We start from the raw sequence: 22,846 nt of genomic DNA on the forward strand, positions 1-22,846 counted from the left end.
TTATGCCAAATACCAGACACTCACTTGTAGAAAAATATGATTTTACACAATAATTTTATAAAATTTAGCATTGAATCAAAAAACTTTTCATGCACATGAGAATACAGGCACCAAACTAATTATATTTTCTTATGATAAACAAATATGAGCATTAAGTCTCTCATACATTTTAATGCATTGATTTTATAAATTCATGCATCACACATAATTTTTCACATGCGAGTGGCCATCCAAAGGCGACTGACCGAACGATCAAGCCAAGCACCTTTGAACATACGATCAAGCCGGTCAAAGTTGGCCGACCGACCGATCAAGTCATCCAAAGGTGTTCGATTGACCGATCAATTCAACCAAAGATGGCCGACTGGACGAGCCAATTCGTCAAACCAACCAAAGGTTGTTGATCTAATATGCATGCAAAACTTACTTTGACGCACAAATGCACTCAAGAAGAATCCTACATGCTCAAAATGATGAAATGGCCTAAACCCACTTTAGGGCAAGTTGAAAAGCCTCACCTAAATGAACTCTCATAGGTTCTAGGATCAAAAGATGGACATGTGTATCAACATCATATTGCATGAGGCAACAAGATGTCCACCTCTGTTTGCATGGCTAAACACAAAAAATTCCTCTTGAAGAGAAATTTTCCAATCTAGGGAGTGAAGATCAAGAGGGTTTCTTCACTCCATAAGCTCAATGCTTCACTTGTCCATCCAAGCGAAGCCACCATGACAAATGATGAGATTAGTACAATCTTGTCTTTGACTTGATGGATAAAATGCTCAAGGATCATAGGGGTAGTAACATAAAGCTTCCTAACCTATGGAGGCTTCTCTAAAATTAGCTTAGACATACTTATCTAACACAAAACATAAGAGGGCTATCTAAGAGAACTGAAGAAAAAGAGATCTCAAGAGTTTTCACCTTTGTGGCGATTAGGGACGTGCTCTTTGCTTGCTTCTTGTTCCTTGGTCCTACCATGCTAGAGTGAAGATGAAGCTCTCCTTTTCCAAGGAGCTAGAGAAGTCCTTAGGGAAATCACTCCCCACACTCTCTTCAACAAAAAATGAAGGAGAAAAATAGGATATGGAAGAAGAAAGTGGATGAAAGGAAGAAAAATCTAGGAAGAAAGATTTACCTCTCAAGACGTTCCCTCAAGCTCTCCCTTACTCTCTCCATGCTCTCCCAAGATCAAGAGCTCAAGATTATCTCTAGAAAATCTTCCCAACACCAAGGGCATATCAACTAACCTCTTTTCTAAAAGACAACTCCCCCCCCTCCCCCTTTTTCCTCTTGGTCCTTTGCCAAAAAACAAGAAAATGCCCATGCAAAAACCTTTTGCCCCATGTTTCATGCATTCAAAGCTTTTGCTTTTGAGGTGGCAACAAATGAAACACCCTGCACCAATTCCATGACCACTTTTAATCCTCCATGTGGCTTAACTTCATCAAAAAAGTCAAAAAAATCATAACCTAGTAGCTTCGGGGCACTTAGGCACCATTTGCTCTACTCTTGAGCACCTAGGCGCCAAGGCTGGTTGCCTAGGCGCCACCTTGGATACTAGGGTTTGGTACCTAAATGCCGGTCTTGCCCTATATACCTCAATTTTTGTGAAAAAGGTTCAGGGAAGGGTTTTATAAAACCTTTGACCATGGGACATTTTAGATTTTATTAAATATGGTTTGATGAAGGGTTCGTGCCGAAAAGGTTTGATGAAGAGTTCTACGAATCCTTAAGCTATGGAAAGCTACAAATCAATTAAATATGGCCCCATATTGTTAAAATTTCTATTTTACATGTGATATATTAAATAATTAATGCGACGGGGTGCACCAGTCTATGATATGGGCACACCGGTCCCAACCATAGTTTTGTGCCTTATCAACCAATTGAGAGTCTTATGGATTCCCTTGGCCATGCGAGGCTCCAAATGAATGGATCGTGACCCTTAAACGTTCAAATAGATAATAGACATGTCTCATATCAAAATTGATTCCAACCAACGGTGAACACTCATGGGTACGACTACACCAACTCAAACCCTAGTTTTGTTCTAAGAACATGTGTCAAAGGGTCTCAATGGATGTCTTGAGCTATGAGAGCTACATATGAATATAAAATAGTCTCATATCATTCAAGTGGGCATCCTACATATATGACATCAAAATTTGATACCAACAGGTACCACGCCGCCTATCCTACTTAGTTGTGCTTATCATGGGGTATAAGCACGCAAAGCAAAGTACCTGCAAAAAAAAATGTGATTCTAATTTAAAATTTATTTAATGAAACCTTTAGCTTTTAATATAACATGTCCAACTACAAAAATAATGTTAGACAATAAATTGGCTTAATATCCAATCTACATAAACAATAACTATCCTAAGTGTCAATCTATAATGACAAAGAGTACAAACACAATCTCATTCAATCCATACACTATAACAATATAATAACTCACACAATATACCATTAACCTAACTTAAACTAGGTTAGTGATCTATCAAGCTATTTAATAGTGTGTATATTATATGAGCCATACATTCTAGTTATTATGTTTGAGTTGTGGTTCATGTCAAAGTATAATTTTTACAGGATGGTTCAAATTTAAGTTATTTAAGTGTTGTGCTAGTGTTTAAAGTTTTCAATTTTAAATTATGGTTTACATTTAACTTAGGTTTATAATAAGTGTCGTGAAGTGTGGGGCCCACCATTCACAATTCTTTGATCCTGGTAAGATGGTGCACCTCACTCGGGGAAGTAGCTGCATCACCGTAAAATACTAGTTGATCTGATTACGTCATTTAATTATAGTTTGTTTAGTATGAATTTTAGCTCAAGTTAAATTTAAGTAGAACTTATGTTTGAATTTGCTTTAACTGAGTTTAAGTAAATCATTGAGTTAATTTAACTTTAAATCAAACTTTAGTTTGACTTTTGACTTTAATTTTTTATTTGATTTGACTAGAGCCAACTTAAGTCAAATTGAGACAATCTAAGTTAACAAAGTAAATCAACCTATCAAACTCTCCTAAACTCCACCCACATGTATGAATAAGTGTATTCATTAGGGTGTTAGGAAAAGTTGAAGTAAAGTGTTTAAGTTATAAGTTTGGTTTGCGCATTGTTTTTGTTTTGATTTTGTTTGAATTGAATTTGATTTATGTTTCAACTTTTTTTTACTTTAGATTAGATTTGGTTTAAGATGATTTAACCTATTTTAAGGCTTATAAAGTTTGATTAAAGTTTAGCTTAAATTAACCAACCTACAAACCATTCTAAGTTCAACTCTGCATGTGGACGAGATATTGGATAGGGTGAATGAAGGGTTCAAGTTTGATTTGAAATGACTTGGATTTGAATTTTAACTTAACCTTCACTTATAGCATGAAATCTTAAATGATTGATTTTTCTTTTCTTTAGACTTTGATTTGGTTCGAAATAGGTTTAGTTTGTGCTGAATTTTATGTTTAACTTAATATTCCTAAGATCCTTTAGAGGTTCTAAAGTTTGATTTAGGCTTATGGGTGATTAAGCTTAAGGTAATGATTAGGAGATTAACTTAATTAAGTATATATATTTAAAAATCTAAAACTTTTTAAATTACTACTAAGTCTTCATTAAATTACTTTCTAAAGTTAAGCTAAATCTTGAGCTAAGACTAAATTCTAACTAAAATGAAGCTGAAATCAACAAAAGTAAAACAAACTTAAATACAATTAACTTTAACTAACACCTAAAGTTGACCTAAAAATGAGTCTTAATCAACATAAACCCCAAAATTTTCATTTTCTCTCCTTGGATCATTGTGGAACTCAAAAATTCATTCTAAAAGTTAAATGATGCTCATCATTATATATATAAAGATTACACAAATAAATTTAATGATTGTATGAGATATTTGTCTTACGTTTATTAGAGTTAAGTCAATTGAGGTTATATTTATTTCAATTTAAATTTTAATGTTAAGTTACAGTGTAGTTTAAGTTCATCTTCAATAGTATGTTGATTTAACTTATATTTAATTTTAATTAAAACTTAAGTTGTAGTTAACATTTTAAATTAAAATTTGGGTTTAATTAAATTTAACAATATTTAAATTTATCATAATTTAGATCTATTTTTATGTTAAGTTAATTATAGTATAAGTTTTAATTTAGATTAAATTGAATTAAGTTCAAAACCTAAACTAGCCAGCCCAAAGGCAACCAGGCCAAGCCAAGATCAATCATCTAGGCACACCAGAAAGAAGTCTAGGTTCAGTTATGAAATTAGCCAAGAGAAAAGTGTCGACAAAAATAATGAGGTCGACAAAGGTGAAGAAAAATATGTGGAAATGGGCGAGAGTTCAAGATTGATTCGATATGTGTTAGATTTCTGACAAAAATTTTGCTAGATAATACCCATCGGAGACGAGAAAATATTACGACGGACTAATCCATTGAAAATTTAGTCAATAATTTTCCACAAAATTTTTGCTGAAAATTTTACTGGTTATGACTATGTTTCTTAATGTGAATACTTATTTAAGATTATTTACTAATTATTTTCTTTTATGGACAATTCACATATTCTTCAAATTATCTTTAGCACCTATATTTTCAAAACAAAACTATCAAAACTGAAAAATTATAAGTAGCCTAATTCATATCTGAAGTGTTACAAAAAGGTTTATCTTGATAGATCAAGATAAATGGTCTTAAGCTTAGTCGAAGAACATATGAAGTGATGAGAAATAAATAATGGCTAGAGCATGGAACATATGAAGTGATGAGAAATAAATAATGGCTAGAGCATGGGCATGCTTACTAATTATGGTTTTGTATTAATCTCTAGCACCAATCAAAAACCTCATTGCAAAAATGAAGAATTAAAGTAGTGTTTATTACATGTACACACTCTTGCAGAATAATTATAAAAAAAGTGACATTTTCTCATCATAGAAATTAGAACAAAACAAAAGATTAATAGCCATCGCAAAAATAAAATAAAATAAAATTTCAAGAAAACTTAAATCAAATGAATTGAAGTTTGAATGTCTTCTACGACTCATCTCTCACTCTCATCATTCATCTATTTTAGTCATTTATAAATAACATATGCAAAGTTCTTCACCTTCTTTAGGAAGATAGCATTTCATTTTCAGTATAAATTGTAAGCTCCATTTGGCATTAACATATAGGCAAAACCACAACAATATATAGTTATTGTGTTATGCCCTTTGGTTTTCTCATGTATTATAGAGAATAGGGATGGAAACATGGTCCCAACTAAACTTAATACAAACTAACCATTTGTTTAATAAGTGCATTTAACAAAAAGATATAACACAGGACAACCTATATAATTAAATTTATTTGTTAGGCTTGAAGAAGTTTTGAAATCAACTCAGAAAAATCTCTTATTAGAAAAAATCTGGTTTTTTTTACTATATCTTTTAGGGGCAGTTCATTATCCTTAATTTTTGGAAGAAGATGTTTTGATATCTCCATTAATCTCATATTAAATAGATGAATCTGGTCAACTTAGAGATATATTTTTGACAAAAATATCTATTAATTGATGGCCCGCATATTAATCCCTCATTCTCTTAGAGATGGAGAACCCACCAAAGTCAACCTTAAGATTCATAATAGATTACCGAACTCTCATTAAGGATGAATAATTTAATAGAGATATTTAATTTGGCCACAAAATTAATTTTGATAGAGTTTTGAATTAAATGAAGGATTTGAAAATAATAATGAAAATTATTTGAATTGAATGAAGGGATTTGCAATAGAAATCTCAAATTATTGCTGAAGAGATGTTATATAGCATGACTAACATCTGCTGAAACACATATCTTTAAAAGCTAAACTTAAAAAAGCTTAAATGGTTATTATAATGACCAAATTAATCACGATGCTTAAAATTGATTATAAATTGATCATGAACAACAATCTTCTTGCTTAATGAAAATTAAAAGTGCATAAATAAAAAAATGAAGTCCTCTCTAGCCCGATATAGTATAAAGTCATCCCAAATGATACAAATCGTTTAACATGTTCCGCATGCCTTCAAAAATGAATATAGATCCTCATTTACCACCATTTGTTTTAACCATATTATTAAACCTAAATAAACAATTTGAAGATACTTATTAAAAAATAGAGAGCAAGCTAGAAAAAGATAAGACATGTGTAAATACAATAAATTGTATTGTTAAAATAGAAATAATATAGGGAGATTCCTCACTTATCTACAAGGTAATGATTTTTGGATCATAGTTTGAGTTTTTCACAGGGCTCAATGATTCTCATTAACTTTATTAATGTATTTAGTACATACAAGTTTTGAAATATCTCTTCTACTTCATTTTCTCTTCAAAATCTAGGTAATATCAACAATTTCTAGGGATGTCTATAGCTTAAACAATGTGTTAGACCAAGAGCTAATTGTATTACATTATACTTGATGCTGAGTACCTCTCACTATTATAAAGAAAATATTAACCAATGTTTTATTTGATTTTTGAAACCTATAATGACTGATGTTAAAAACATGAAGGATTATTTATGCACAATAATAGTGAAAAATTGCCTATAATTACAAGCGTTCGCCCAGATATGCATATAACACTAGATCGCCCAATAAATTAAATCCTTATGTATATATACCTACTCAAGCAATTTGGCATCTTTAAAACTAAAGCTCTATATGTAAGTTTAAAGTATTTCATGTATACAGAAATTTAGCTTATTACCGACGGTCAAATACTGTCAGTGGTAACGTATAAATCGTAGGTAATATATTTAACGACGGTTCAACTAACGATAAAATTGACGTTGCAAAAACGTTTATCAATAATGAAAATATTGATGGATTTAACTATTGTTTACACTAACCGATGCGTATCCGACGTGTCATAACCGTCGCTCTAAATAAAAAAAAAATCAAGGCATATTTAACAATAGCTTAACCATTAGTTATATAAGCGACACATGTATCCATAGGAAATGTGTTGCACTACTGTCAGTAAAATGTCCCTCAACCATTGGTTAACTGTGGGAATTTACCGACAGTTTTGCTTCTAACAAAAGTGCAACACTTTGTTCGGACGTTGTTTGTTTGATAGACCATCGAAAAACCGTCAAAAAATAGTCGAAAACCTGTACAAGTAGAAAACAAATTTAAAGTCCTCTTTCAATGCTACAATATAAACACCTGCAATACGAACAGAGCAATGAAAACATAGAAAAACACCGCAACAAAATTAATTAACACATAAATTATATACAAAAATACAAGAAAAATAGTTGAATTAAATCAAACAAACTGTACAACTGCACAATAAAAATAATGTTCACTAACAATAAATTATTTATAACACAAAGAAAAAAAACCCACTACTCATCCTCCTCATTCTATCGTGTCCTCTCATCATCATCATCCCCACCCTCATCTTGCATTGCCTCCTTCCCTTTATGCAGATTAGAATGCAGCACCGCTTTGATCTCTGCCCCCATCTCCGATCTTAGGGAGGCTACTTGAGGAGCAAACTCAGCAGCAACCTGACGACACATCTCCTCCTCCTGTGAATTAGAAGTGGATGCACCGGATGTACTTGAGGTCTGACATGCATCTTAGGTTGGTGATTGAGATCCCAGCCTGTAGACCCTGCCCTTATTCTTCGAGCCGACAACCTCCCTCCAGAGGTCGCACTCAGAAGGATCGCGAGATGTGCCCGAATCACAACCCGACTGCTGAGATCGGCTCTCCTTGAGCCTTTGAAAGTCCTCCTACAATACATATGATTAACGAAATTGAGAGACGAAATAAATTTTGATAGTTATTTGAATTTTATACTCATTAATCTTATTAATTACCTTGGTCACTTGTGATCTGCTATTCACTCAGGACTGATCTGACTGCCACCAATAAGTGTGTTAGTGTAACTCTGCAAAAGTTAGCTCCTATCCCTTCTCCAGTATCTGTCGGTGTAATAGAACAATTAGCATACATTTAATGTAAAATAAGATTTAATGCAATAAAAAGTCTTACTAGCCTTGTACTCTATATGTGAGAGAATTCCACCAGTGTTCTTCGAGGCCCCCATGTCACCGTAGTCAGAGCGGTGATTCAGCTTTGCCTGCTCCCCCTTCCTCTAATACTCGGGAGAGTCCCATGCCCTGAGCAGTGCAACAAACACATCATCACCCAGCCACAAGGGATGCTCACGTTTGTGACGTATATCGTTGAACTGGTCGCGCAGAAGATCACTCTCATTTTGCTCTAAATTCTTTTGGATGTGTGACTCCTCAGAGGTTAGGACCATTATTTCTGTAAATTGAATTAAAAATTATTAGATTCATAAAAATAAATTCATAATTTTAATTACTATGTTCAAGGTTTACCTTAAACTCCCCAAACCAAATATCTCGAACTATCATCAGGATCTTCTTCCTGAATAAGTACGGGAAATCTTACTTGCTCCAAATTTTATCCCTGATGGAATGGATGGCCTGTGTAGAGGACTAAATCTAAAAATAATATATGATTTTTTTATATTAAATTAAAAAAAATTAATGCAATAAGGTAAATATTAAATTAAAACTTATTAGCTCTACTCTGCTCGGAGCTGATGATCATTGTTCGTGCTGCTGGAACTGGACGACACATCTATAACAGCTGATGTTGATGGTGTTGGTGGTGTCGTAGTCATGGCTGATGGGTGTGGTGGTGTCATGGCTACGACTGGTGGCAGTAGTGGTTTCATGGATGGTCGTGACTGGTAGAGGTGCTAGTGTGGTAGTTGGGACTAGAGGTGGTACCAGTGTGTTGGTCTCCGTACCACCACATCCATGACCTCATCGGCTGATGGACTTTTACAAGCCAACAGGTCCCCCGACGGGAGGCAGACCACCCCTCCCTCAAGAAGTCACCTGTAAGCTGAAAAGTACATTTAATTATTGCATCTACATTCTACTAAAGATGAAGGTACAATAATGCATAGTAAAAAGAGAAGGCAACACTAAATTGTATGCAATCTACAGACTATTGAAATTGAAATAATAAGAGTACACAGTAAATGGAAGTAAAAACTATAAAGTATAATCTACAAACTATTGAAAATGAAAACACATAAGTAAAAAGTAAAAACAAAATTACACTTACACATCTTCGTTAACCTCCTCTGATGAGTCACTTGATAATGTAATTAAAATTACTTCATCCAAACTATCATCAGAATCATGCTCATCGATATTATTTTCTTCGCGTTCGTCATTAACATTCACTAAATTTATCCCTTCATCGATGATATCAAGTGGAATGTATGACTCTATCATTTCTATTTCTTGATGAGCTAGTTCAATTGAATTCTGAATATCTGGTTTACCAACCATGATTACTGCCCACTCTACTTTGTCTCTTATTCTATGGGGATATGGAAGATAAAATACCTAACTTGCTTGTCTTCCTAAAATGAACAGATCAAATTTATTATATATCATATTCACTTTTTTTTCTACGATATTGTATAGTTGGATAACCCTTGTTCTGCGATTAGGAACTATATCGAACTAGTCACGGTTGAACAAGAATACACTCCAACCAATAGAGTCATGATAAGATAGTACAATAACCTCTTTGAGAATCCCATAATAACCTATCTCATCATCTGATTTATTAAAGGGAGACATCTTAATGGATTGGGAGTCAATGTAGGACTGATTAATGATCTTCGATGAAACAAACATTACTAAGATGTTAAGCAATCCGACTTTGAAGCGAAATGATGTAAGCTCCAAATAAATTCGACCTAAAATTTTGGCTTGTAGTTCAACATGTTTATTATAATATGAGTTTCATGTATGAGTCAAACATAGAATTAATTTTCGAGCGATCATTATTTTTTGAGCTAGTTTCACAGCCCTACACTACGTACCACCAAAAATATCATCTTACATGCAAAATACTTTTCAAGATTTAACCATCTCTGAATTTGATAATTTTAAATTTGCAGGATTTACTAAATCCTATTCAAAGTAAATCCTGCTTGCAACCAAACAGTCCTTTAATCTAAAGGCCAACATTATGCGACATAGAACATTATAGGTTTCACCACCATAACAACCATATTATAAAACATTATTTTAAGCCTGAGTGACATTTTCTTTAACACAATAGACCAGATATATTCCTCCACCTTAACCAACTAACTTGAATTCTACTAATAACATACCCATTTATATTACCATCATTTTGAACAAGAGACTCTAGATATCTAAACTGTTCACACCTTTTGTTGATTTGATCATCTCTGTCATTAGAGCTACTGCTACTAAAATTACATTTCATGTATTTTACGTAGGAATATAGTGGTATGTATGTAAATCTTTTTTTTTTAAATATTTTGAGATTCTACATTTAAACATAAACAACAAACATCATCTTTAAACAATTAGGTTTGAGGTTTATCTTAAAAACAAGAGAAAATAAAAAACTTTAAGAGCTTCAAAGTGGAAGAAAGGAAGAAAAGAAGTCTTAAAAGTTCTATAGCCGCAAAACAAATCAAACAATATTAACACAAGAAATAGTGAGGCAAATCATACCAGCAAAACCACAAAAAGTAAGTAAAATCACCAAACAAACCACCGAAACAAAGAGAAAAAGTTATCAATTAGAGCTCAGAACTTACCTACACGAAAACATTAAAATTGATCTTAGATTTTGAACATATATAAATATATTCAAATCTGGTTGAACTTTAGTGAAGGCTAGAATTTATCATAGCTAAAAAAACCAATCTCATTAACTAGTGAAGACCAAGGAAGAAATGTAATCTTATCAACATCAAACTAACCATCATAAACAATAGCTACCTCAAATAGAAAGCCAAATTAGAGCAGAAGCACCAATTTTCAATATGAGAAATTCAATCCAAAACGATGGAAATATATCAACGGCTAGTCAATCGTAGCAAACATCGCATTAGCCAAAATATTCACAGAATACACATTACCAAAAGAGAATAATATCAACCCAACTCAATATAAGAATGACGTGATAACAATTCCAATTCCAAACCACATTACTTCTTCAGTTTGTTCCAAATTATAAAGAATAACTCAATAACAAAAAAAAAAAAAACCAACATGACTATTTTAGTTTCCATTTGATTTTCATGACACATAGGCTAAAACACCAGTAATTTTCCAATAAGGCTGTCTCCACTAGAGCCTTGTGCTGGGTGTGTAATATGACTGTATCCTTTTGCATGACAACTTCTTGCATCAACAAGCATTTAGAGGGATCATCTTCCTGATATTAATCATAATGAATCAAACATCAGACTATTCAAGTTTGTGGAAATGTCAAATAATTTACTTACAACCTTCCCCTTGAGGTAATGACGATGATATCTACATGTTATTTATGATGATCACTGAAAAATACTCTTTGAGGGTTTTCTTAAGAAATTTCTCAAAATAAGAATTATGCCGGATTTAAGCTTAATCATGCCAAATGAAAAAAATGCCTCTGTAAATCTCACAACTTCTTAAATCCCAATTTTCTCTCTATTTTGCTTTGAATTTGAGATTTATCAAACACGTCCTTAATGTAAATCCAAAGTGCAACTAAGCAGCCCCTTAGTCATAAAATTGAGTGAAAAGGAAGATGAGAAGTTGCCTTGATGAATGGTTTCGAGTAGGAGTGGAGTGGAAGAAGGAGAAAAATGGGAGTGCCAGGTCTCTGCAAGTCGCGACCCCGTCGTACTCGATTGAACTAATTAATGTTTGCGTGTGAAGGCGATAGTCATAGGCGAATTCGAGAGAGGGCAAGGGCAAGGGCGAGGCCGAGGCCGAGGCTTTCAGGAATGAAGGGAAGAAGCTAGGACGAGGGGGAGGCCGAGCGCGAGCGGGACGGGAGGACGAAGGAAAGGAAATTAGGGATTCAGGCGGGTGGGATAAATTAGAGCATTTATCGACAATTTACGAGTAGTCTAAGATCCGTCGGTTTGTAACATTATTACTAGCAGATATTTCCATTTCTTATTAAAAAAACTCATGGGTTAACGCCCCGCCAAATGACGAGTTCCAAAATAACCTACAAACTATGGTCATCAGTTAGACGTTGTTTATAGTCGACGGACTATTTCGTCAGTAATAACAAAAATTCGTCGGTAGAAATATTACTGCAGCTGAGCTACAATATATCATGTAGTCGACCTAATAAACCGTCGCTATGCCCTAGGAAATTTGTATATTTTTTCTGACATATATTTTGGTCGTCGGTTTTATCATCGATTATACCTCATTTTTCAGTAGTGATGCATTAAAATCAAACAAATATGTTAAAACTCCCTCGAGTTTCATGTTAGCATATAATGTCTAAATTTTTTTTTCTTAAGATTGGCATTATAGGTTTGATCTTATTGAATGATACATCTTTACTATGTAAGAATAAGAAAACTAAGAAGTCCTCCACACCACTTTTTAAATAATTTTATAATAAATGATTGTCACTATTTAATTGAAGATGTATTTATGCTTATTCAATATTCATATCTTCAATATTAAATAAAAGAAGAAAAAAAATTATAGAATGCAAGCTCTCAAATATCACCGAAACCTATATAAAAAAGAATACTCAAAATTAATGAAAGATTCAACTGGTGTATGCAGTATGCTTGATATAATACCTTATATTAAAGAAAAAGATATGAATTATACATTAATGGAATCATACAACTTCAATTTTTTTAGTTTTTATATCCATAGAAATTTGCAGAGATTTTTCATACTACGGATACTCAAAAGCTTGATCATCAAAATAATGAAAAAATAAAATAGAATTAAAATTAAAGATGATTAAATAAATATATAATAATGTTATTATTAAAATATAAAATTATTCCTTTTGAATTTGTAACAAAAAATGCATTCAAACATGAAATACTCAACTTCACATATCTAAATACATAATATTTTCATGTACTATTCCCAAAAAGAATTGGCTCTAATCATTTTTCGCTTAGTGCCAATTCATATAGTTCTTAATTTTATAGTATCATAAAACATTATTAGTGAAAAATTAAGCTGATTTAAAAACTAATCCATCATGTTCCCATGTGAATACAATTTAAGATAAGAATTAAATTCAAACTATTAAATGAATGCACATTCAACAAGAGCATCTTCTTATTTAACACCAACATATGCTATTTTAACCAATTCTTAATCTTTATAACTTTCTTTGCTAAACCACTTCTAAGATCTTACCAAAATCCAAGTATTTTATAAATATATATTTTAGGCACCATGCAAAGCCCTAACTTGACAGACTTAAAGATGCAATGGAGGCATATAATGAACATCTGATACATATATATGTTGCTATTTCTTGTAAGAAAATTACTAGGTTTCTAGCATATTAAATGAAATTTATGAAAGCAACAATACTTATTAAAGAATATAATTAAAATGGTTCTCAAAAGTATCTACAACACATTATTTTCAAAACATAGATAATTGAAATTCAAAATTACAAGTTACCCACTCTGAGTATGAAGTGTTCTAGAGACTCCTCCTTCCATAACTTTTCTATTTTTTCCCAGTATTCTTTGATTCTCTATTTTTTTCTTGACTGTATAAATGTTATAAAGCTCTCATTTTTCTCATTATTATGCAATTCAAATATCAAATTTTATTTCAATCTCTCCATGCGCTAAAGACAATCATAACATTTAATAGATCTGTAAGAACTCAATTTAGCATTATTACATGGCATATGGAACTAAAGGGTGTGGAGTTGCAGCTAAAGAAGAAGGATATACTTTCTTATTTGTGACTAATAATATAAGATTCTATTAGGCAACAAATTGTAGGTTCCACTTGGTGCTAATGATATAAAAAACTGGCAAGCAAGTACTTTAAACATATAGACTAATTAGTCTGATAATCTCCATATTTTATGATTCTCTCTCCTGATGGGAGAGAGATAGAACCACCTCTACAATTAAACTACTTGTTAGGCTTGAAGAAGTTCTGAAATTATTTCAGTGATTTTTGCTGTGAGAAATTTACAGATGTTTTATTACATCTTTTACGCGTTGTTAGTCATGAGGTTTGGAAGAATATGATTTGCTTTCTTCATGAATCTAATGGCAAATAGATGAGTCAAATATAATTTCAGAGTTATATATGATCTAGTACTGTCTCGTAATTAAAATATCATTATATTTTAATCCATCAATCTATCAAATTAAGATTCAAGTTAGATCACCAAACTCTTGTTGAAGATATATATAGATGAATAGAGATGTTTGACCAAAAAATTAATTACGATGGATATCTGAATTAAACGAAAAAATTCAAATGAATAATGATATATAAATCATCATTTTTTTTAAATTAATATATATATATATATATATTAAATTGAATGCAATGCACTCAAAATCCCAAAATTAATGTTGAAGAGAAGCCCTACAGCAAGATCAACATGAGTTGAAACACGCAATATAAGAGCTAAAAGGTTACTATCCCAACCAAGTTAATCGTCTTACCTAAACCTGTTTGGAAAAAAAATTATTGTATCAGGACATTTGATGTAAATTTGCATCAGATGTCTAATTAAAATTGACCATGTGTTAGGATGGGTCTCACACATTTAAACAACAACCAACCATTGTATTTTAGTGGCGTCCAAACTTTGATGTGGCCAATTTTAATTGGACTCCTGACACAATTTGTGACAAGTGTCCTAATGCAATAATTTTACGATAGTTTGAGCATAAATCAAAATCTTATTGCCAGAAGAATTCATATTAAATTGTTTTTCCTTTTCAAAACAATAACAAAGGATGCGAGAAATAATAAAAATTCCAAAAAAAATTATCATATATTTGATCAACTCTTTGTCTCTAACTAACAAACAATTTAGAAATCTAGCATAGAATTCTCAATTGCTTACATTTTTTTTTTGTGCGAGTAACAATTACACCGTGATTATCTTTCCTATTTAAAATATTAGGTACAGAATCAACATGTATGTGGACTCCTACTATAATCATATTGTACACTGTTGCACCCATGTGTACAACAATGTACAACATGGTTATAGTTACGAACATGGATAAGAGCAAAGAAGCTGAGGAGATAAACAAGGCGAGTCCTTCCAAACCCTAGCATGCAACCTTAGTATCTCCCTCGCCTTCTCCTTCTCCTTCATCCCACACTCCACTTGCAGCAACAAACAAAGCTTCGAAACCACTCCCACCTGCACCATCTCCTGAAGAACCACAGGACTTGCAGAAAGCTTCGCCACCTTCTCCACTATCCTCACGGCCCTCTCGCTCGCCACCTGCGAAACCCGAAGTATCTTCTTCGATACTACGGCCACACCGGCCGCATGCCCGATGAGCGCCGCTCTCCCCTCTGCACAAGCACATAGCTTATCCAATGCCACAAGAGACAGCTCGCAAACCCTTTTATCTTCCTCCTCAAGCAGAAGATCAATCAGAGCATAAACTGCCCCTGCGTTAACTGCCTTCACTCTATTCCTTCCCCATGAAAAAAGCTCAATAAGAACTTGCAGAGCAGCCTTGGTGGCCTGATTGGATATTCGATCGATCACAACGTTCACAATCTCATGAATCTTCTCCTCCTGAATTTTACTCGAGAGGTTGGCAGGTGACACCAAGGGAATTACAGACTTGAGCAACAACGTGGCATAAGCTCGAGATTTGAAGCTCGATAGTTGCAGGACATGGAAGAGTGAATCGAGAAAAGATTGGTTTTTTCTCAGGAGGGTTAGAAATCGCTGAGGGGAGATTTGAAGTGAGTGAAGGATGGCGAGAGCTTCGTCGCCGTGATCTTCTAAGATGATGGAGGAGAGGAATTCGACTGCTTCGGAAGACTCGACGCAGCGGCGGTTGGCTTCGCTGGCGGAGATGATGTCCTGTAGTTTGTGGAGGAAGGGTAAGTGGTTGGCAGGGGAGCGTTTGGTTTCGAGTAGGAGATTCGAGATGTGGGAGAGTTGGATTTGGGGGCGGGGAGTTGGGATTCTTTCAACGCCGTTGGAGGCGTTGGCGACGCACCAGGCTTGGATTAAGCGGCGGAGGGTGTGGTTTGGAGTCAGGTCGACGGATGCAGGCAGAGGCTGCTTGGTTACAGGGCAGGTGTTGTGGTTGGAGTCGGAGAAGAGCCAGCGTTCGATGCTATGACGATCGAAGGTGATGCCGGTGGGGAGAGTTACCGGATCTCGCATCATTTGGAGAGAAACCGGGCATAGGAAATAAGATGGGATTTCCACCTCTTCCATCTGTGAATTGATTTGGTGAAGAAAGAAAAGATGAGTTTTTTAAAAATGGTTGTTTTGGGAGCGTAGTGTTGAAAGGAAGGATTTTTATAGAGGGGATGTGGGGAGGTTGTTTGAGTCAGAGGAAGAAGGTCAAACGCGTATGGGGGCAGTTTGGGTAAGGTTTAATGTATGCTGTCTGCGAGTGGGAGAAGGAGGGGGAAAACTGAAAGTAGAATATTCAATGTTTTGTAATGGTTTGACAAAGGATAAAGTCAAAGCTTTTTGTTGGTGGAATTTTCAATTTGTTTGGGTTAATTAATACAAAAAAAGTTCTAACTTTCTTTCTGCACCGCACAGTATGGGATGGGAAAAAGCATGGTGATGTAAGAAATTATATAAATAATAGTAAATAACTGATCTTTGGAGCCAGTTTCTACCGGTACCGACTAATCCGTCTAATCTACGAACGGGAGAAGGGGAAGTTGGAAGCAGAATATTCTCGGGATGGTTTGACATTTTATTTAGTCAAAAATTAATTGCAATCTGAGTTTTTTCTCTATTTTGATTTTGAAAAAAATGCAATGGAATTTTCTGTGAGCTTGCTTATAAAACAGTTAAGAGTAAAAAAGTTTATGTTTTGTGCTAGTTAAATTATTATTACGATCCATAATTTAGGAACTTACATTGATGTTTAGGCGCAACTTTGATATAAGGCCATCATCAATAAGTTGGTAGCATTTGGTTGAACTGTGAAATTAGGATTCACATTCTTTTTCATAGTCAAATATTAGAATGCAGCTACTTATTGATTTAATGGTTTGATATATAATCCCTTTTTTACTCAAACCACTTTCTCTTTCTCTTTATCACCCTTTTGGACATTGTACATTAATTTAGTATGTTAGAATTCTGGTATTAAGGCAGTGATCTTGCTTATCTCTCCCCAAAATAACATATTTGAATGATGATTTATCCTAAAGGTCGCTATAGCTAATGATGTTGGTGAATAAGAAGTGCTTATGGCAAGACTAAGATTTGTCATTGATTGTGAATCTCCAAATCTAGTGATTTATACCAACTTATAGCTTGTGGCTTTTCAAGTAGAGGAAGATTTTAACATTTATAACATATGATTAGTATATTACCTCAATTTAGTGAAGTTGCTTCTCCCTCGAATGATTAAATATTAAATTAGACATGTACAAAAATAATTGAAAAAATCACATGATGCTTGTTTTAAATTGGTAACTTTAGTAATTAGAGATTATCTTGAAGAAGGTATATTGAAGATCCATCGGAGATACAATCTGTTAACCCATAGTCCTTTTTTTTTTTTTTTTTATAGAGTATTGTTTAAAATCTCATTCACTATAATTTGTCTTTGACAACAAGCTATAAGCAAAAATAATAATAAAGATAAATTATATAAAAAAACACTCATGGGGTCATCATTATAAGCATTATCACTAATAATGGAACCCAATTCACCAGAAAAAAAATATTCAATCTTTTTGTAAAAGTCTCGATATATAAGTAGAATATATGGCTATCACACATCCTTAACAAAAGGGATAGAATAAGGTTACCAATTAAACTATTATTTAACTATTGAAGACAAGCCTTAATAAAACTAATGAGCAATAGACTAAAGAGTTTCTTAATATGCATTGGTCTTATTACTTTATATCAAAAACTTTAACTGTTGAAAGTTTTTATGATTTATGATTTAGCAGTGTTTATTATTCTTGTTAATATTGATGTCCGCCTAAATATCAGAGTTCAAAATTTTTATGTTGCCTGAAATGAGTACAAAATCCATGATCATATTGATTATTAAAAACAAGAGATATAGCCCAACTTTGAATTGTTTCTCATCATTAAAGGATAACCACTTTAACAATGTGTCACTTAAAAATTTATTTAATTAAGGATAAATCTTGATGTAATATTTCAGCGTAAGAATTTAAAGTAAGTTGAAGATCATCCAAACTTTTATTTCAATAAATTTACTCAGGATAAATCTTCAAGGACATGAACTCAATAATAGAAAAAGTTATCAAACCAAGTATATATAATTAAATCCTAATCAAACAATTAAATTGTGGTTAAATATTTAAAAGGTTACATGAAGTAAAAAAAAAATGATTTTTGAATATTGCATGCTTATATTCAAATCAAGAATCTCAATGAAAGAAATTAAATAAGCCAAAGATTACTTAATTTTGTGATTAAGGAGAAATGTAAATGTTGAGTGAATCATTTATAACGTAAGTTGCCAATACGGGCCTTCTAATACGGAGCTTTAGGGAGCTTTAGAACTTTAGGCAAAATAACTAAAATGTCTCTCAAATGTATAAATAGATATCTATTCTCCATAAAAAGGGGATATATACATTATATTAAGGAGATCTTGAAAATCCTAAAAATCTTATGGCTTTATTGGATTTTCAACACCAATAACCACTACTAGCAATCATCATCATCCATTATAACGAGCCAAATGGAGATCATGTCTTGATAATTTTAAGTTCACCTGGGAATTTGATCGATTGAATTTTACCAAATGACCCATTAAGGCTCATTTGAATCAAATAAGAAAACTCTTGAAGAAATAAGTTTTACTTGAAGCATGGTAATACTATAAGCATAAGAAGCTCTACTTTGGATCCCAAACCTAGGATAAACTCAAGTTTTACTCAATTGGGTCTTCATTTATTAATGACTTAATAATACTACAAAAAATTAACTAATTAGAGGCAGTTTTAGCGTTATAAATTTTTGTATGCAACATATAGCATCAGATTAGCATCCGTTTTTATAGAAAAAGATTAGTAATGACTTGTGCGTAGAACACTATCAACTCAAACACTTTGTGTCAACTTTAGTGTCACCAATCCATGAATGCAAACAATTTGCGTCGATAAATTGGCAACTCAAAAGAATTACTTAATAATGAAGCAAATTCAAATGATATTTCCGATGCTAATTAATTTGTGTTGAAATAGTCTCACACAAATCCGACACCAATGCTCTAAAATTCTAATCTCATATGGTTTAGCCTCATTCATGCTTGTGCTATTTCATAGCTTAGGGCTCCGGGGGCTTGGAGTTCTGCACAAGTGTCCACCCTCTCACGGGAGTTTTCACCATTGAAATCGTGGCTCTGGTTAGTACTTTTTCCCTCCAAACTAAGGTAAACTTCTCCTCACTTATTTGGACCTTCCCGTTCATTATTTTTCTGAACATATGTTTGTTTTCGTGTGAAAAATGAAGTTTCATTGTTCGATAAGTAATATATAAGAATTGTGTGATTTATATGTAAATATTGAAGTTTATGTTTTAGACATGTAATAGATGAGAATTGTGTCGTTTCTATGAGAAAACTAAAGTGTGGGTGTTAGACATGTAATGCATATGTAATGAGTGGAATGCATGAAAAAATTGAAGTATAGGTGTTGGATATGTATTAAATATGAATTGTGTAAAACGGTTTTAAAAATTGAAGGTTAGGAGTTGGATATTCAATACATAAGAATGGCTTGGTTAAATATAAAATTTAAGCTTTAGATGTCAGATATGTAATACATAAGAATTGAGCACTGTGTTGTTTCTATGAAAAAACTGAACTTTGCGTATTAGGAATGTAATACATAATCATAAAGATAAAAATTCTTATTATTTCATAAATATTTTTAATAGTATTTTTTAAAATGCCTTTAAATAAGTGCTGACAATTTTTTTTAAGAGTGATTAAGGCATGTAAAAGTTCAAAAGTATTAGATATATAATACATATGAATTGCGTGAAATATTTGTACTAGGAGAAGTTTAGGATATGTGTGTGTGTGTAGATATATATGTGGTGATGAGAGAAGTAGCGTTGGCTTGGGATGTCGGCTGCGCGGCGGTGACTTTTGACTAATCTGAGGAGTTACAAGTTGGAAGTCCTAGCTGGAACCGCTGAACTGCATCATTATCATATGAATTTTTCACGTGGCTTCTGATCTGCGTGAGCGGTAAGTCTTTGCTGACGCTGAATTGGGACAACTATAATGCTCCAGAACTATTTTTTTCTTAAATGACATGCTGTTGATTATTGAATTTTTATTCTTAATCAAAACAATTCTCTTATTGCAAATATCACTATGGCCATGATTCGCATTTCATAAACCATGTCCTCTTAATTTGTCTTTAGGATAGCTGTTTCATTGAGGGCTTTCACTTCTTCTAACCTTATAACTGATTTATGTGCATATCTTATTGTAAATAGACATGGACAACTCCTCAGATTACCCTATTTGCTGGATCAACCAAATAAAATCTGAACAATTCTCTAGGATTTCTCATTCATCAAAACCTGGCAGCCGCACTTTATTCCACCATGTCTCCATCGATTCTCTCATTAAGTTCTAAACATAGAATCATGTAAGGAGATCTAGTGTACCATTGAACATAGGCTCCAATAATGAACCGAGACCTCGTTATTCAGCTAAAAAAGAGCTCTCTAATATTTCCATTGAAGATAAAACCTCTGTTATGCCTCGGTAATTTCTCATCAATTGGCACTAATCTCGAGGCATGACAACAATCTCGAGACAAATTTTTGAGCAAAAAATATTTAAATTTTGATAAAAAGTCATTCAGAGCTCCGATTTCAACAAACTTATACTCCAACTGACCGGCTCGACGAGACGTGCCCAATGATATAACAAATAGTCTAATCCGAGTCAAATCAAGCTCAGATCAAATCATTAAACCACTCTTGAAAGCTATCCAAACATATTTTGAAGGTTAAACACATGCTGAATCTAGCAAGCCTATAATCGAATCAAGCGTCTCAACAAGACGAATCTTACGAGCCCAAGATTGCTCCCAACATCGTTAAGGCACTCAAATATCCATCAGACATTGTTTGATTGAAAGAAACTCTCAGGACCGTCCGATTAAAGTGGTTTATCTTTCTGCATTAATTACACTTAGAATACTATAAATAGAGCCCCACATCTCTCATGAGGAAAAAAGAACTTGAAGCCTGAAGTTTTGAGGAGTTGAAGTCGGCATCACTCCAGTCACCGTCGACCATCGTTGACCGCCTTCGATCATTGTCGATCATCGCCGACCGTCGTTAACCACAGCCAACTGTCGTCGACCACCACCTTCTGGCTTCCGCCGATCGCCATCGGTCGCTGCTCACTTCTTACAACAAGTTTATTCATGCACCAACGTTGTAACTTCGAAGACTGTTTAACCCTATTTTGCCTGTGAGACGAGGGACTGTACATGTAATATCAAGTCTATAATGAATTTATTTAGCTGGGCTAGGCCGCATGGTTTTTTATCATTACCGGCTTTTCACATAAAAAATTTTGGTGTCACTACTAGTTTTTTTTATCTGAGTGTTTGTTCAAATTTTGTGTAATGCTAAGATGATAATCCATTACTCTACCACTGTGAATTTCTTAGCATGCATCAAACTCTATAACCTACTACTTCTCCACCATTAAATCAAAGATTAATGTGATTTCAATTGCTAGATCTCCTATTAACAATACACACTAAATGGAATCCCATCCACATACCAAGCCTTCAAGGCTGCTATCAGAACCAAAATATAGCCCTTAAATCTTGACAATTTCTTTAGTGAGGAAACGATTTTAGCAGACGAAACTCAATATGAATTACAACAAAATACTCAAAAAAATAACTTTGAACAGTACAAAATCTAGTGCAAGAATTAGGCATCATCAACTAGGACATCCTCAATGCTAAAAAATGCAACTCCTATCCCACACAAGCTGCCCATTACTTATTAAGCCCATCAAACTATCCTAGAATTCTTGCAATACAAAAAAAAAAAAAAAAAAAAAAAAAAACCACATATTACTCTTCTTTTTTTTTTACCTCTTTTAGTGTGCAACCCTTAGCTATTATAAATTCAAATATATGGAGGCCCTGCCTAACTATTTCTAATAATGGATACCTTTATTATATTTTCTTTATTGATAAATACTCTCACCACCACTGGCTCTACTTGAAGCACACAAAACTAGAAACTAGGGAACGTCCTTGCTCGATTGCGTAGCACATCAATTGCAAACAAAATGAAAAATCTCAAAGTATTAGATTTCGAGTGCCCTAGTGAGGAGCGGCCTTCTGTCTTCTATGAAGTGACCATTGATGAATTGACCTTTAATGACATAAATAATTTGTTGGTTTCAATTTAATGAATCGCTGAAGAACAAATTGAAAGAAAATAAGACTAGACTTTTGGGAATTCTCTTTGTATTATTTTGAAAGAGGAAAGAATACAAGTTTGGAGTGTGTGTTATATTGCAACACAACACCCAATTTATACTAACCAATGCATACCGAAAAAAAAGAAAACGTACACAAAAAAGACAAAGAGAATTGTAGGCATTAAGTGCCATCAATTCACGTCTATTTTAAGACCTATATTTATTCCACTAATTGTGCAATCCATTCATGCCTATTATAAGACCACTAATTGAGTAGTCAATTCATGCCTATTATAAGACCTATATTTATTCCACTAATTG

At 33.4% G+C, this 22,846-nt stretch overlaps 1 protein-coding gene across 1 annotated transcript; it reads right to left on the reverse strand.

The window, feature by feature from the left end:
- Positions 1–14,915: 14,915 nt before the first annotated feature.
- Positions 14,916–16,361, reverse strand: LOC110035511 (E3 ubiquitin-protein ligase PUB23-like). The gene has a single exon (XM_020739742.1). The coding sequence runs from the start codon at positions 16,309–16,311 to the stop codon at positions 15,112–15,114; it is 1,200 nt and encodes a 399-aa protein (XP_020595401.1). The 5' UTR covers positions 16,312–16,361; the 3' UTR covers positions 14,916–15,111.
- Positions 16,362–22,846: the final 6,485 nt, after the last annotated feature.

Source organism: Phalaenopsis equestris, unplaced genomic scaffold (genome assembly GCF_001263595.1).
Source record: "Phalaenopsis equestris unplaced genomic scaffold, ASM126359v1 Scaffold000002, whole genome shotgun sequence".
In the NCBI taxonomy this organism is placed as follows: domain Eukaryota; kingdom Viridiplantae; phylum Streptophyta; class Magnoliopsida; order Asparagales; family Orchidaceae; genus Phalaenopsis; species Phalaenopsis equestris.

Coding starts and splice junctions, on each gene's coding strand:
- LOC110035511 (XM_020739742.1), bottom strand. CDS start 16,311: ATGGAAGAGGTGGAAATCCCATCTTATTTCCTATGCCCGGTTTCTCTC.